The sequence below is a fragment of the Pinus tabuliformis genome, chromosome Q, assembly GCF_031772625.1.
Source record: "Pinus tabuliformis cultivar Carrire ecotype Pingquan chromosome Q, CPIR1, whole genome shotgun sequence".
In the NCBI taxonomy this organism is placed as follows: Eukaryota; Viridiplantae; Streptophyta; class Pinopsida; order Pinales; family Pinaceae; genus Pinus; species Pinus tabuliformis.
The window spans coordinates 995,418,456-995,434,671 of NC_142296.1; the positions used below are offsets into that span (position 1 = coordinate 995,418,456).

The 16,216-nt window shown below is 44.6% G+C and overlaps 1 protein-coding gene across 1 annotated transcript in view; it reads left to right on the forward strand.

Moving 5' to 3' along the window:
- LOC149222822 (uncharacterized) overlaps positions 1-16,216 on the forward strand; it is a 496,388-nt gene that overhangs the window by 13,251 nt on the left and 466,921 nt on the right. Inside the window, exons 2-3 of the mRNA XM_089387688.1 lie at positions 1,683-1,856; positions 1,951-2,147. Coding sequence (XP_089243814.1) covers positions 1,683-1,856; positions 1,951-2,147 — 371 coding nt within the window. The remainder of the gene's footprint in view (positions 1-1,682; positions 1,857-1,950; positions 2,148-16,216) is intronic.

Below are 16,216 nucleotides of genomic sequence, written 5' to 3' on the forward strand. Positions count from 1 at the left end.
ATGGAGTGGGATGCTGCACATCAAATGACCCTTATTTGACCCTCCAAATGGCTTCAACACCACTTATCATCATTCTAAGCAAGGATTCCTTCTTTAGCTTCATTCTTCACCACCTGTCATGCCTTGGGCTTCGTCCATGGTAGGGTGTTTTTCTCGTTTGGGCTTTGTATTGCTACATGCCATTCTTTGAACCTCTTGTAATATGGGGCATTCCTCTTCTAGGGTTATGCTTGGTCTTTACCTCACCATAAATCATACCTTGGATACTTTTTTAAGTAGGGCATTCATCCTCTAGGTTTGCTTCTTTGTCACATCCTCCGTCTATGTGGTCTAGGGTCTTGGGTGCAACCAAGGCACAAGGCTCCTCATTAATTTTGCAAACAAAAGATAGTGTAAATCACATAACTACAACCTCTAAATTGGTGTCAAGTATTCCAAAGTGGAACCTCATGGTAAAATTGTCTCCAGAAAAGTCTCCATCAATACATCCCAACTTCCTGTGTGCAACTTGTGACTGCCATTGAACTCTGAGGATCTTTTGATCTTGTGAAAGAAGAAAGGTCCATGACAATGTGAAATGAACCATGGATTTTCAAATGATAACATGGGGGAAGTAAATCTTGTGATGTAATGCTTTTTCTTTGTGCCCCCTATTCAGCTTTTGGTGGGGGCGAAAGTGGGGGGTGGAGCGTGGCTTGTTAGAATTATGGGTGTAATCTTCACATGTGACCATGGTACACTCACGTATCATTAATGTGTTTCTAATCACGGCTAAGGCCATTCTTTGATCATTCATTATTTTTTATTGTAATACTAGGGAGTGGTTAAGGCTAATATAGTCAAACTTGTACATGTAGGCTTATTAACCCCTCTTGGGGTTAGTTGTGCCCTACTTGAGCTGTATCTAAATACACCACAACTCATTGGTATTGTCACATCTTCTTATTTCCTCAATCTGTCTTATAAAGTGTTTTATGCCAAAGAGCACCTACACCTTTGGTGTTCTCTTGTGATTGGCCTTTTTTTTGTTTATAAGCAAATGTGCATCACTTGTGTAGCACACTTGTGCTTGGCTTTTTCCTATCTCTAGTGCACTGGGGTTATCTCTCTAGTGCACTTGTGACTGGGTTATTACAGAATTTGGGTTTATCTATGGTTCACTCAATTCTTTTGTTTTCACATGTGAATTTAACATCTTAGAGGCTTGCCTTTTACTAAAAGGTTTGGTTGTAACAGCATGGCAGTACATATCCTTGAGACGCTTCTTTTATGATAGAGTTCTGTCCAAACTTATAAATTTCACTTTTGTATTTTGAAAGGAGTTCATATAATTACAAAAAAACTGAACTTACTGGATGCATGGTGCAGTCAATTGTTCATAAATATTTTTTACTGAAAATATAAGACAAAATGCTTTAGAAGGCAGTTTTATGACAAACAAGCGTACAGATAATGTCATTCTTATTTCATTGTTTAAACTCATTAGGTTTTGTAAGGATTTCCGGTTGGATTTGTGGTTTCTTGTCATTCCGTTTACCATGCCCTCCCTCCCCAACTTCCTCTCTCTTTAGCCTGACAAATTCGTTTTAAAACCCAATTGCACATTAGTTATATTTCACATGTTGGAATCCAGGAGATTAACATTGCAACGGTAATTTTTAAAAATATTTTATCCTTCACAGGACGAGCTCTTTGTCTTGCTTTGGCAAAGAAAGGTGTTCGTATGACAATTCTTGATTATTCAGAAACATCTGGAAAAGAAGTTGTTGGTGTTCTGGAAGAAGAGCATGCCAATTTCTATCGAGACCTGGAAAAGCCCACAGCAGCATTTATTAGATGCAATGTTGCTAATCCAGGTATGGAGTTTATTACCAACTTTTTCTGTTTATATATTCTGCCTTCAGAAAGTGATATCCTGATTTTTTTTGATACCTTGGTAATTATGTGCAGAGGACCTTGCATCTGCTTTTGTGAAGCATTTGGACACATTTGGAAGACTGGATATTTGCATTAACAATGCTGGTGTAGCTGATGATATACCTTTTGTTAAGGACAAGAGTAGTGATGGAAGTGGTCCATGGAGGCGCACTATTGACATAAATCTAATGGCTGTCATTGACTGTACTCGCTTGGCAGTAAGCTTATATAAATGACCATTTTTTCTGTTGTTGTAAGAACATGCTCTCAGCATGAAAAAAATTACATGGATGATACAACAAAATGGCATGGTAAAATGACCATGTTAGAGTTAATGTCCATTTAGCATTAGGTGCCATGAACATTTTTTTGTCATTATGCTTGTTTAATGGTTAAAATAAAAAGATTACGGGACAGGGTGCATGTTACTGAATAAAAGGGCAGCAGATAGGTTGACACCACAATGCACAGCAAGGGATAGATCTGAAGCCACATTGGCACAAACCAAAATTCACCCCTTTACAAGTCACGAGTCATCATGCATGGCCTTGCAGAAAGGCCAACACCAAACCATCCCTGCACAACATCTCAGGCAATGTGCAACGGAGTAGCACATGCCCAGAGCAAAAAAACGAGAAATCTCTCTCCCACAGACGCACCCAAAGCACAAGAAATTAAAAATAGAACACAGCAACTTCCTGGTAACAATGATAGGCAGCCATAAAGTAGCCGACTCACAAGGATAGGGTAGCAGACCAATGCTTCTTCACAAGCTAGAGACCAGCCAGAGTGCACATCCATAGGACCTTGTGACCTATTAACTAGCTGCAAGAGCGCAGGAACTAGTCTGTTAGTGATTTCTAGCACCCAAAGAATGTTGACAAATTGATAGGGTAATACTGTAAAGGACATAGAGGATAGAAACCCTAGCCACCACTCCCACGACCAGAAACAACGAAGCATAGACTGTGCATGGACAAGGCAAAGGTATCCACACAGAGATGCATTGCCAATGCCAGGCAGAATTGATACCTTCAACAACAGACTCCATAATACCATTCATAGCTGGTCTAGAGTTTATTCCACCAACATCCAAAAGAAGTACAACTTGACCAAATAAATCCTTAACTGAAACACATGGGTAGAATAGAAAAACCAGCATGGAAGTGCAAACCATCAATGGACCAAGCAATAGCACTATTTGACTATGTCCAAGAGCTCTGTAATGTTCCAAACTTAAATAAACAGTGATATGCAAAACAAAATCGATTTGTGACACAAGAAATAAAAACAATCAGCAAATGCTTATTAAAACTCCAGAAGTGAGAACCAGCTGAACCATTTTATTAATAAAATGGAGCAAGTACAATAATATGGAGAAATGCATCTGGACTTGCCTCAAGAGAAATATTGACAGGATCCATCTGATAAAACAATAATCTTGAAGCTGGAAATAACTGCTTCTCTAATGCTCTGCGTTGTCCGTAGAAACTACACTGCTAGCTGGAAAGGAACTGCAAGAAACCCCATTTATGGTGCTCAGAAATTATTGAAACTTTATATCTAGGATCCTTATCAAAAATCCATAAAAACCCAGAAATGGTTTGGGCTGAATCCAACCTCCCAAATTCGGCTTCCAATATGCCCTACGCAATCCCCAACAATTCTGCACTGTCTGCTGCAAATATATGGCTGAAAACTCCACCTTCAGTGCTTAGAAAATTATGAAACTTTATATCTGGGATCCTTGTCGAAAACCCAAAAAAACCCAGAAATGGTTTGGCCGGATTTTGAACTTTCAAAATTGACCTCCAATATGCCCCACGCCCTCCAAGCTGCTCCAGAAAATGGCCTGCAATAAACCCCAATGAAATCCTCCTCCAATCTCATGAAAATGCAACAATCACTTCTCCAAATATTTCCCTTAACGTCCATGGTAAATTTCAGCCTCAAGGACTTGTACTCTACCCTCCACGTGAACACCTAGTTTTGCCTTTGCACTGACCCAGGGAGTGCGAAAATCACCCTGCGAAGTATCAAACTCCTCCAGCGCCAAAAACTTCTCCCAAATGGCAACAATCCTCCTATGCCTCCTCTCAGAAAAATCCTTCACCCAAACTCCTTTGCAAGAAGCCGCAAGCAAACTCGGCCTCCTCTTCATTGCGTCCTCTAGTAATATTCACCACCTAGAGACGGCTGCAATCGCTGTGAATTCAGAGATCCTCCTCCTGAAGAAATGAAAGAAAAGTTAAAACCTTCCTAGGGTGGCACTCGAAGTCCCTCGAAGAAAGGGTGAGCTCTTCGCTTGAAGAACTCGTGTTGAACAACAAGTGACTCGGTGAAGCAGCTTGAGCGACCAAAGAGAAATCGATTTACCAAAAATGATGAATCAATGAGATGAGGTGATTTGCCTTCCTTATATAGATTTTATGGAGCACTTTTCCCTCCAATTTGTCCTCCATTGTGGGCCCTCACTTAACCACCATCATGCAAAAATTAACCACCTCCATGCAAATCGAACTAGGGAGTGCGTAACTTAACTACAACACAAATAACTTTTCCTAAGTCTAATCTCCTAATAAAATCAAATGGGGTCCACTAGCTCCAAAATTGGCCCCATAATACAAAAATTAATCTTGTTCCAAAATGATTTAGGAAGGGACATGACAATCCTCCCCTCCCAAATGTTGCTTGTCCCCAAGCAACTTCGGTGCTGGATGCTCAAGTATGTGCTTGCCCTCCCAAGTAGCATCATCATCCGACAAGCTCCTCCAATACACCAAAAATTGTTTGTCCTCAAGCATTGACTAAACAAACGCTCTCTCTGACTGTGGATCCCCACTGTTGCTACAAACTTCACCAGGGTTCCAAATATGCCATTAGATCATCCCTGATTGTTGTACTATCCTATAGTGAAGGAGTCCCTTGATACCAGGATCCCAAGCCAACTTGATCAACGTCAAATACCCCTTGTTCCACTCACTATCCTGCCAGATAGGGACGTTAGAACCCCTATGTCTACTGCCAAAATGTAGAGCATCTTGACGATGCGAAACTCCATCCAAATCCTCATGAAGTTTCCCTACTGAATAGTCCATCCCATGCACTCTGATTGTGGGCCCCTAAAGATATAACTCAATCCCCATGCGAATGAGGCCTCTCATGCATGAGCTCCTCTTGCAATCCTCTAGCTAGGCATCTTGCCATGCTGATGAAGTCTCCCACGCCATCAACGAATCTGTTAATTTTAGGTATGTTCTATGCTTAGAGCAATTTATTTCAATTTTCACAGTTAGCTCCATATCTTTTCCATATTAGCGATCACATCAGCGTTAAAGTAAATTGCCGATAGAACATAAACATAAATCGCGGAAGACAAGCCAAGACAAGAGGACATAAGATGTGGCGCTAGCCAAGGACAAACCCTAATGTGGGGAAACCCTTGATCAATTCTTCTTATATGTTCTTCAATAGTTCAGCAGAGAGAGAGAGAGAGAGAGAGAGAGAGATAGTACATTTACAACAGAAGTCAACACTTTGACTTATCTAGATAAGAGCATAGATCATCTCTAAGAAGATGATACATGAGATCAGTTGAAGACATGCTGCTTCAACTAATTCTCCAAGGTGACTCCTTCACCTATCGTTGTGCTGCATTTCGTCATCATGCTGCACCATGCTGCACCCATCATCACTATGTTGCATCTCATCACGCTTCATTAATCATAACTGTACCCATCACTGTACTGCATTGTGCCATTGCTGCACCATGTTGCCACGTTGACCTATGTGTTGGCTGCACCTTGCTTGCTTGTTGTCCTTAGCATGCTTATTGTTGCATGCTAGTTGTCCCTTGCATGCTAGCTGTAACATTGCATGCTTGGTGTATTTGCTGCTAAGTACCATACAACTGTCCCAATGTTAGTTAGCTGTCCCTTGCATGCTGCTCTCCCTCGGAGACAGATGCTTTGGTTGTTTCGGCAATTCCCGGCAGTTCCGGCTATTCCCAGCAGTTCCGGAAGTTCCGGCTGTTCCTGGTAGTTTCGGCAGTCCCGATAGTTCTGGCTTTTCCAGCTTTTCTGGCAGTTCCAGCTTTTCCAGCAGTTTCGATTTTTCCAGCAATTCCGGCTTTGCCAGCATTTCTGTCTTTTCTAGCAGTTCCGGCTTTTCCGGCAGTTCCGGCTTTGCCGGCTTTTCCAGCCCTTCCGACTTTTCCGGCATTTCCGGCTTTTTGCCTTCTGGATCAGGGCAACGTTATTCCTTAGGATCTTTCCTCCTACTAAAACCCAAAAACAAGTAGAGAGAGGAAGAGATCCCAATTGTGTTGAAATGACTTGAAGGCCACCTCTATTTATACTAAAACGTTGAGCACATGTGGGGTTTATTTGGTCGCTGGCCGACCTTGACGAATTGTCTTATAGCGCAAATAAATTCATAACTCCATGAATACTTATCGGAATCGGATGATCTTTAGATCAATCTTACACCTCTCAATGAGAGGGATCCAAGAAAAATATCATCTGCCATAAATAAGATGACCCACATGGAGTTTGGCCCTAGTTGCCAATTTTAACAGAATCATGGAAACCAAATGGAAGATCTGGATGACCCTCCCCTATAGAAACCCGCTCAACCCTGTTATGTTAGAATCCCCTACCTGTCGTAGAAGGAACCTATCCTGCTGACTTCGTGACACTATGGTAATGACTGACTTCTTAGCATGCTCATACCAGAGCCTCCTCTCCCATAACTCTCGGTCATAATCTATGCGATGATGGAGGCTAGGCCAATCTTGCCAAAGCGACTCAATAGTGTCGGCACCTATCACTCCATGGCTAGCCCCAATCCTGAGCAACAATTTGCCTCGTCCTATGGTGAGGGCTTCAGTGATCCCCCATGTGTCCGCTTGTGAATGAATCAGTCCGCCTGTCATCCCAACCATGCTCACTGAGGAGTGGAGTATCCCACCAATCCACTGGATCCCTGGATCCCATAACCATACTGGAGGTCCAAAACCCCCAATCCTCTTTGCCTGCCGTTGTGATATGCAAAAAAAAACGCTCCCTGCCTTTTCGGGAGCGTTTAGTCTTTTTTGCAAATTTTTTTTTTGCAGTATTGTTCCAAATGCAATTTTTTTTAAAGAAACAAATAAGTTAAAGAATGAGCTCCTTATCTTCATTTTCATCCTTTTACATAAATTTTTAACATTACCATGAAATGACTGAGGATGTTTGAGAGTGGTTCCGACCTCATTGGATTTCATATGGAGAAAGTAGAATTTTAGATTTCATTCAAAATCCAGCAGACTTATTAGTTTTTCAGGATTTCAGGATTGGGGGATTGCAATGTTTCCATTGAATTTTGTCATGTATTAGGGTATGGAACTCATATTTAATCAAGAGCACCAATCCCTCTATGTACCTTGATGTTAGTGACATTGGTTGTCGAACTCCTCTATCATGACCCTCCTAAAAATGTATGAAAATGTATGTATCACTCAAACAAAATCTTGACTTGACATGCTATGCTTTTTCTATCTTATGTTAATGCTTAGAGGGTGATATTAATGACAAAGATCCCTATACAGATACAGAGGCAATGACAAAGATACCTCTGGATATTAATGCTTAGAGGGTGATATTAATGACAAAGATCCTGATTTTCCAACAAGACTAAAAAATTAGACATTTCTCGTGGTGGCAAGAGGCCCACGCATCAGCAATAGATAATAGATTTACTTGTCTTTTCTAGTTTCTAGTAGTTTTTATAACTATTGACTCTTTCATATTTATTATGATTTTCTTTTGAACAATATATGACACTTTAAGTTTGAAGTTGGCAATTATAACTCATTAGTAATGAATTATGAATATGATGCTTCATGAAAGTTGAAAGTTGTTTCATTTCATGTTAGATATTATTTGTTGTAATGGTTACACTTAGCTTACAACTACAACATTGGTGATCGATGATGATAAATGTTATATATTGAATTTTGAAAGCTTGAAACTTTAAGATTGATGAATCATGAGACTCAATATGTTGTATGTTACTAACTTGTGGACGTGGTTGATGAAGATTATAACTTCTAGATGATTGTTGTTATATGGTTCAATCTATGTTTTTTTAATGTTTTTTATATTTAATTCATCATTCTACATGTTTTTGTTGACATATATGCATCAAAATATAAAAAATATAAAAAATATATATATTATATAAAAAACGCTCTGGGATTCGCTCCCAAACCGGGAGCTTCTGAAAATGTCGCTCCCGCACCTGTTTTTGCTCCCGCTCCCAAGTAACACTGGATATGTTGCTAGTTGTTGGGACCCCTTTGTGCCCTGTCTCTACCTCATGTAGGTATCTAATAGGTAGGCACCGAGCATCAAGAACCTGTGTCGCGAATATCCAACTGCTTTGTGCCTGCCAAATCACACAATGAGATCTGCTATCCCAACTCCTGATGATGTGCCTGGGTACTGCCAGAAGCCTAGGCATCATCCTGCCAACAAGGACTATCGTCCTTTGCACCTCATGCTCACCTAACGCCTCAAGTTGTCCAGCTGAAAAAGCACCATGTAACTCCCTATCGGTCACCTCCCCAAGTGTGAGCCTAGGGGTGGAACATATGCTACCTCGACAATCAACCATGCCATCCCTAAGCCTGTATTCGTCAACTCGTGCACCTACCAAGTGCCTCAACTGGAGAGTCTCATCCCGACTCATGACATGAGGTGTCTCATCCAACTGCCTAGGAGGAGCCTCCCAAGCCCTGTTGCCTGAATGGAGAGTGTCAAGGGGCAACAAACAAACACTCTGCAACTGTAAACAACACTGAAGGAGGATGGGTACGATCAAGAGTCCGTCGGAATGCTCAAGAGTAATCCTATGGACAAACCCCTCTCTATCTCGGATTTGCTGATAACCCTATCTCCACTAAACATGGTGTCCCCAGATGCGCAATAGTGTCCTCATCGATCCTAGGTGGGCTGCATCCAATGGTACATGTAGTGCCCCTACCCATAAGTCTCCCCCTACCCATAAGTCTCTTGGGAGGCAATGCTCTAAGCACCCATTGCACCACATCATCTGCCACTGCATACCCACTAGTATCGCCACACTCCTTGACATGTCACTATAAGCTGCAACCTGTCTTGGTACACCACTGGGTACTCCCGGTTACAGCTTTACCATCTTGTATCGTCTTATGTCCCACTGATCCGGATTTAAACAGGAACGCAACAAATTACAGAGATAACCATATACATAAAGATGCAGCGGAAATAATACTTCATTTCATTAATGGAAAATACTGAAATATGCTTACAAACAGAAATGGAAATAAACTAGCTAGGGCGATGGTAGCTTATCTCTGAGAAGAGATGTGATGGCTACATGCCTCTGAACTGTGTTACAATGAGGCTCGAAGGCCTATTTATTGTTGAGAAACAATGGAAAACCCTTAACATTCCAAAACCTAACCCTAGGAGATGAAACGCCAAACTGTGGGCCTCGTTTGGGTAAATTGGTACATCAACTTCCCAGGGTCGTAACTTTGGCATACGATCTCCGTTTGACGCGTACAATAGCTCGTTAGAAAGATCTATCCAAGCACTACCACTTTGGGAAGGGCAACATCGGTCCATGGACCCATGTTGCCCCCAGATTTCCCCAAAAAACGTCGTTTAGGGCCTCAAAACGGCTCCAGAAGTTCAGGACCCGAAAAACTGTTAAAAATAGTAAGTTGTGCTACAATTAAGGAAACTGAAAATGCTGAGAAAGACAATGGTGGGGGTCCAGGTGGACTTGGCAGGTGGCCACCAATATCCACCTGGATCATTCCTCCCCCCTTAGGAAGCAATGGTCCCCATTGCATTGAGCTCCTCCATGAGATGAGGAAACTTCTGCTGAACTTGTTCCCTGGTAAGCCACTTGCCCTGCTGAAGGAGTTGGCCCGCTTTGACAACTCGATACAGTTGGATATTCTGTTGGCGAGTGTTCTTGATCTGTGTGTCCATGATCCGATCAGTTGCAGCTTGTTCCATGCAATCTGGATTTAATTCTGTGGGTTTGAGCTGTTCTGCAATGTCGGATGTGTCTAGCAATGGTGGAAAGTATGGCCGAAGGCGGTCCACATTAAATACTGGGTGCAGGCCAAGGAATGGGGGAATGCTGAGCTCAAATGCATTGTCTCCCATAGCCTTAGTAATGGTGTAAGGACCATATCGGAGTGGTCTCAATTTTCGATAGGCTCCAGTAAGGCGTTCCTTTTGCAAATGCAACCAGACTTTGTCGCCCACCTGAAACTTGTGTGGCACCCGATGTTGATCATGTCGCTGCTTGTACTTGGCATTTGATTTCTCAAGAATGTCATGGACCTGCTGGCGAATATGTTGGATGCGCTCAATGAAGCTGGTGGCCTTATCTGTTTCGGACTAGACATGAGCTGAATTCATGTGAGTAGCTGCAAGTGGCATGGCCACATCAATGGGGCATAGTGGCTGGAATCCCAAACCCACCTGAAAAGGGCTATGGCCAGTGGAGCTGTGAAGAGCTCGGTTGTAGCTGTGCTGAACGTAGGGGAGGCTCTCGTCCCATGTGCGTGGATGCTTTGAGTTATACATGCGCAGAATGTGCACAATCATCCTATTGACAACCTCTGTCTGGCCATCAGTTTGAGGATGGAAGGCTGTGGACTTCGTGAGTTTGGTGTCCAGCATTGACCAGAGACTGGACCAAAAGGTGCTGAGAAACCGACTGTCCCGATCTGAGATGATAGACTGTGGGATCCCAAAGTGCACCCACACTCGTTCAAAGAAGAGTTTAGCAGTGGCTTCTGCTGTGATATTCTTCTTGCAGGCCATCATAATGGCCATCTTTGAGAACCTGTCGACGACCACAAAAACACAGTCATTTCCATGCTTAGTGGAAGGAAGGCCTGACATGTAATCCATGGAGATGGATTCCCAAGGTCGACTAGGGGTAGGCAACGGGGTATAGAGGCCTTGCTTCTTAATGGTCGGTTTGGCAATGGCACAGGCAGTACATGATCGGATGTACTTCCCAACATCCTGTCGAAGATTCGGCCAATAGAAATAGTTTTGCAGTACTGCCACTGTTTTCTCGACCCCGAAATGCCCAGCAGCCCGACTGTAGTGTGCTTCCCAAATCATCTTGGCACGCTCGCTTGAAGGAACACAGAGGTGACCGAGGTGGCATAATAGGGCATCCTGGAGGTGAAAATCTGCAACCTGCCGACCCTCCAAGAGTGTCTGGTATGTGTGGCCGAATTCTGGGTCGCTTTTGTAGAGAAGTGGCCAATCAGAAGTCTCGTGCCCGCAAGAGTTGAGCACGGTGGTTAGCGCCATGATCGGTGGTCGACTGAGGCAATCTGCAACATTATTGGTGCTGCCCTTTTTATACTTGATATTCAAGTGAAACTGTTGCAGGTATGTAGACCACCTCTGATGGCGATCATTCTGCAATTTCCCTTGGGTCTGTATGAACTGCAGAGGTCGGTGGTCTGTGTGGATGACCGTTTCCTTCCCCAAAATGTAATGCTTCCATTGTCGGCAGGCCTGTACAATGGAATACATCTCTTTATCATAAGTGGGGTACTTCCGGACTGTGTCTGAAAGTGTTTCACTGTGATATGCCACTGGATGTCCATGTTGAGTAAGGACTGCCCCAATAGCATAGTCAGAGGCATCTGTCTCGACCTCAAATGGTTGTTGTAAATCTGGTAACGCGAGCACTGGTGCTGTGTAGAGGCGATCCTTCAACTCCCTGAATGCCTTCTGTTGAGATTCAGACCAAAAGAATTTTGCTTTCGCCCCGCCCTTGGTGACTTGACTCAAGGGCCAAGAAATATGAGAAAATCCCAACACAAACCTGCGGTAGAAGTTGGCAAGACCTAGAAAGCTACGGAGCTCTGTTAGAGTGGTTGGAGAGGGCCAATCTCGAATGACTTGGACCTTGGCTGGATCGACATGCACCCCCTGTTCATCAATGATGTATCCCAGATACTGAACCTTGGTCATGCCAAAAGTGCATTTCTCCAAATTGGCGCATAGCTTGTGTTGCCGTAGTGTTTGGAGAACCTGTCGGATGTGGTGGAGGTGCTCTTCCCAACTCTGGCTGAAGATCAGAATGTCATCCAAGTATACTACTACGAAGGAGTTGGTGAATGGCCGCAAGATGTCATCCATTAGCCTCATAAAGGTTGCAGGAGCATTCGTCAATCCGAAAGGCATGACCAACCATTCGAAGAGGCCCTCCTTCGATTTGAAGGCAGTCTTCCACACATCTGAGGGTTCAATTGGTACCTGGTGATATCCTGACTTCAGATCGATCTTGCTGAAATATTTCGCCCCCTTTAGTTGGTCTAGGAGGTCATCAATCCGCGGGATCGGGTACCTATTACGAACAGTGATCTTGTTCAGCGCCCGATAGTCAATACAGAGTCTCCGCGTCCCATCCTTCTTCTGTACCAACACTATCGGGCTCCCACAGGGCGAAGAACTCGGACGGATGTGACCTTTCTGCAGGAGCTCCTGAATCTGCCTCTTGATTTCATTGTTCTCCAGAATGGAGCGCCGATAAATTGGTCCATTGGGTAGCGACGCACCTGGGGTCAGATCGATGGAGTGCTTGACTTGACAGTGCAGAGGAACCCCTGCCGGGGAGGTGAAGATGTCTTCGTACTCCTCCACAATCTTGTCCATCTATAGCTGCCGTGCAGAGGGACCCCGTTTGGAGGCCGCGGCCACTGTCTTCTTCTTCCCTTGAGGGCGTATCATCAGGAAAACAAATTTCCTGGTTTTGGAAATGATCTTACTGCATTGTTTTGCAGTAATCAAAGAGATGGCGGCAGGTGGTGCTACCTCTGGTATCCTGAACAACTTATTTCCCAATGTAATAATAACAGCACGGGGCCTTGATTCATACACAGCATGTCGCTTCCACAAGTATGGTTGTCCTAATAATACATCACAAACTTCAAGGGGAGCAATGTCACACAATACCTCATCCGTGAAGGGCTTGATGTTGTATGGAAGGCGACACTGCTGGCTCACGCGAAGATCTCGCCCTTGGTGAAGCCACCCAATGGTGTATGGTTGTGGATGTGCTGTGGTCGATAAGCCCAACCGCTTCACAACCTCTGCCGAAATGAGGTTCTTTTGACTCCCGCTATCAACAATGAACTGTATCGGGGAGCCCTTTACCCACATCTGGGAGTGGAAGAGACGCTCCTCCTCCTCTGGATCTTCGGGTTCGTTTTTCTGGATCTTTGCGGTAGCAACAGTGGCGCTGGGATCCACATCAATGATCTGCTTCCCTTTTTCATACCCCTTATCGGGTTCTGACTCAGAGTCGGAACATGCATCTGATTCTGAAACCTTTAGCTCAGCCACCAGTGACTGCTTGGCCCGACACTCACTTGTGTTGTGAGTGGAGCTCTTATGGAACTCGCACCATTTTCCAGTGTCCTTTCTCGGCTTCGCGGCGTTGCTCTTTGCTTGCAGCTTCGGCTGGTTGTCTTGGGTTGTCCCGCCTTGGCTTTGTCCTTTGTTCTGTGGTTTAGGGGCACCTTTCCCCTGCTTTGGATTCGCAGATCCAAAGTCTCGCTTCTTTTGTTTAAACTTCTGCTCGACCTTGACGGCATACCGGTATGCTGCGCCGAGCGAGGGGATGTTTAGGAACTGTATTTCTTCCTGGATGTACTTGTGCAGGCAGCCACGATATTTGAGTATCAAATGTTGCTCCGAATCCTTGATACCCAACTTTGTGCGAAGGGTATGGAAAAGATTGGTGAACTCCGGCACGTCTTGGTCCCTTCCCTGCCGCAGCGTGGTCCACTTTATGTATTCATCCTCATAGCTTCCGATAGGGTAGTACTGCTCCTTGATGGCATCCCGGAACGAATCCCAGGTGGGTGCGGCTGAAAATAGTGAGCCAGTACTTTCATCCTTCTGCTCGCAGTAGGTTTCCCACCAGTCCTTGACGTGGGGGGCTGCTTTGAGAAGAGCAAAAACAATCTTTTCCCGACTCGAAAATTCATGAACAGAAAAATAACCCTCTAGCAGATTTAACCATTTATCTACGGCATCGGCGTCTATCTGACCCTCGAATATGGGGATTTCAAAATTAACTTGTACCTTAAAGGGTGTGGCGTTTCCATAGGAGCTGCTGGAAGTCGATGCGCCGCTTCTGGGTAGCCGCTGAAGGATCTGCGCAAAGCTGTCCATCATCGCGTTCCGTTGTCGCTCGAGCGCTTCTTCGAGCAAGATTTTGATGGGATCTCCTGCCCCCTCGTCTGTCTTCTCGTCCGCCATGGGAGGCCGTCGGGATTTGCGAGGCTGGTCTTGCAAAGGTTCAACCAGTTCAAGCCCTAACTCCTTATATCCCGACCTTGTTGGGGACATGCAAAGAAAAACAGAGAAAAAGCAGACCGCTCTGATACCACTGATCCGGATTTAAACAGGAACGCAAAAAATTACAGAGATAACCATATACATAAAGATGCAGCGGAAATAATACTTCATTTCATTAATGGAAAATACTGAAATATGCTTACAAACAGAAATGGAAATAAACTAGCTAGGGCGATGGTAGCTTATCTCTGAGAAGAGATGTGATGGGTACATGCCTCTGAACTGTGTTACAATGAGGCTCGAAGGCCTATTTATTGTTGAGAAACAATGGAAAACCCTTAACATTCCAAAACCTAACCCTGGAGATGAAACGCCAAACTGTGGGCCCCGTTTGGGTAAATTGGTACATCAACTTCCCAGGGTCGTAACTTTGGCATACGATCTCCGTTTGACGCGTACAATAGCTCGTTAGAAAGATCTATCCGAGCACTACCACTTTGGGAAGGGCAACATCGGTCCATGGACCCATGTTGCCCCCAGATTTCCCAAAAAACGTCGTTTAGGGCCTCAAAACGGCTCCAGAAGTTCAGGACCCGAAAAACTGCTAAAAATAGTAAGTTGTGCTACAATTAAGGAAACTGAAAATGCTGAGAAAGACAATGGTGGGGGTCCAGGTGGACTTGGCAGGTGGCCACCAATATCCACCTGGATCACCCACCTGTGTCACTGCACCTGTCACTCGCATGTACTCAACGCGATGTGAAGCACTCCCACTCCACAACGCATTCCAACATACTACGACACACCCCCATGCATCTCCATGCCCATTCGCAGACCACTGCTCCACCCTAGATGCTCCTACCGACCCTTGGATGTGATGGCCTAAAGTTGTGTCCATATGTGTTGGCCCGCACCTGACCTGTATCATCACCTCCACCGTCGCATCACCATGCTCTCCAATGAGGGGATCTCCCCTCCAAATCCTCCCTGAGGGACCCAAGAAGTGAATCTCCCTAGGTACTAGTAGTGATGCCACCACTGCTCTACCCCTCCATGTCCTTTGTTCCCCACACAAATGTGAAGAATCCCCAGCTCCATACAAGGCACTGTTTGGTGACCTACCAATTCCACCTCCTTCAGCAAACTCTTTCCAGAGTATGATGCTCATCCTGTGATCCCATGCATGACCATCATTACAAAACGACCCAGGGAGTTTGTCCATAAACTGGTTGGCCATTGGTGCTAACTAAGACTCCCCTAGCGAATGTGTGTGCTCAACTGTCAGGCCAACTACACCACCACAGTCATAGTCAACCGACATATTCGGGGAATGATAGGTAGTCCCACCTGGATCCCAATTCTAGTATGGGCTTACGGTATCCCTAATGCCTGAAAGCTCCTGTTGAGCTTCATGTCGGTCCACTACCATCTCCATAGCCCACTCCACCAGGTACCAACTCAGAATCTCTCACCATCCAACCCCAAGAGAGGGATTGAATGTACGAACTCCCATACATAGGACAAGCCCTCCATCCTGCGAATGCTGCACCTTGTGTCGCTCATGTCGCCTCATCTCATCAACCTGGTCAACACATAAAATATGTCGAGGTGGCTCTGCCTCTCCCTCTCTAAGGTGCAAAGGTAAACTACTGACGCTACAAGCCCCATCTATGTATGTTTGAAGAGGGCTTCTCTGATGCTCTAATGTGCACTCTAGTTGTACCATTAGGGAATCCAACCGTTCCCTAATGCGAGTCAGTTTGGCTGCTGACTCGGGACAAACCACTCTCATGCCCTCTAGCTCCTCTTTTTGCTGTAGAATGGCCTCTTGTACTGTTGTGGCCTCCTCTCTCAATGCTAGAAGGTTGGCTTGGAACTAATGAAACTATCGTGGGTATCTATCGTCTGTAGACTCAGTGACA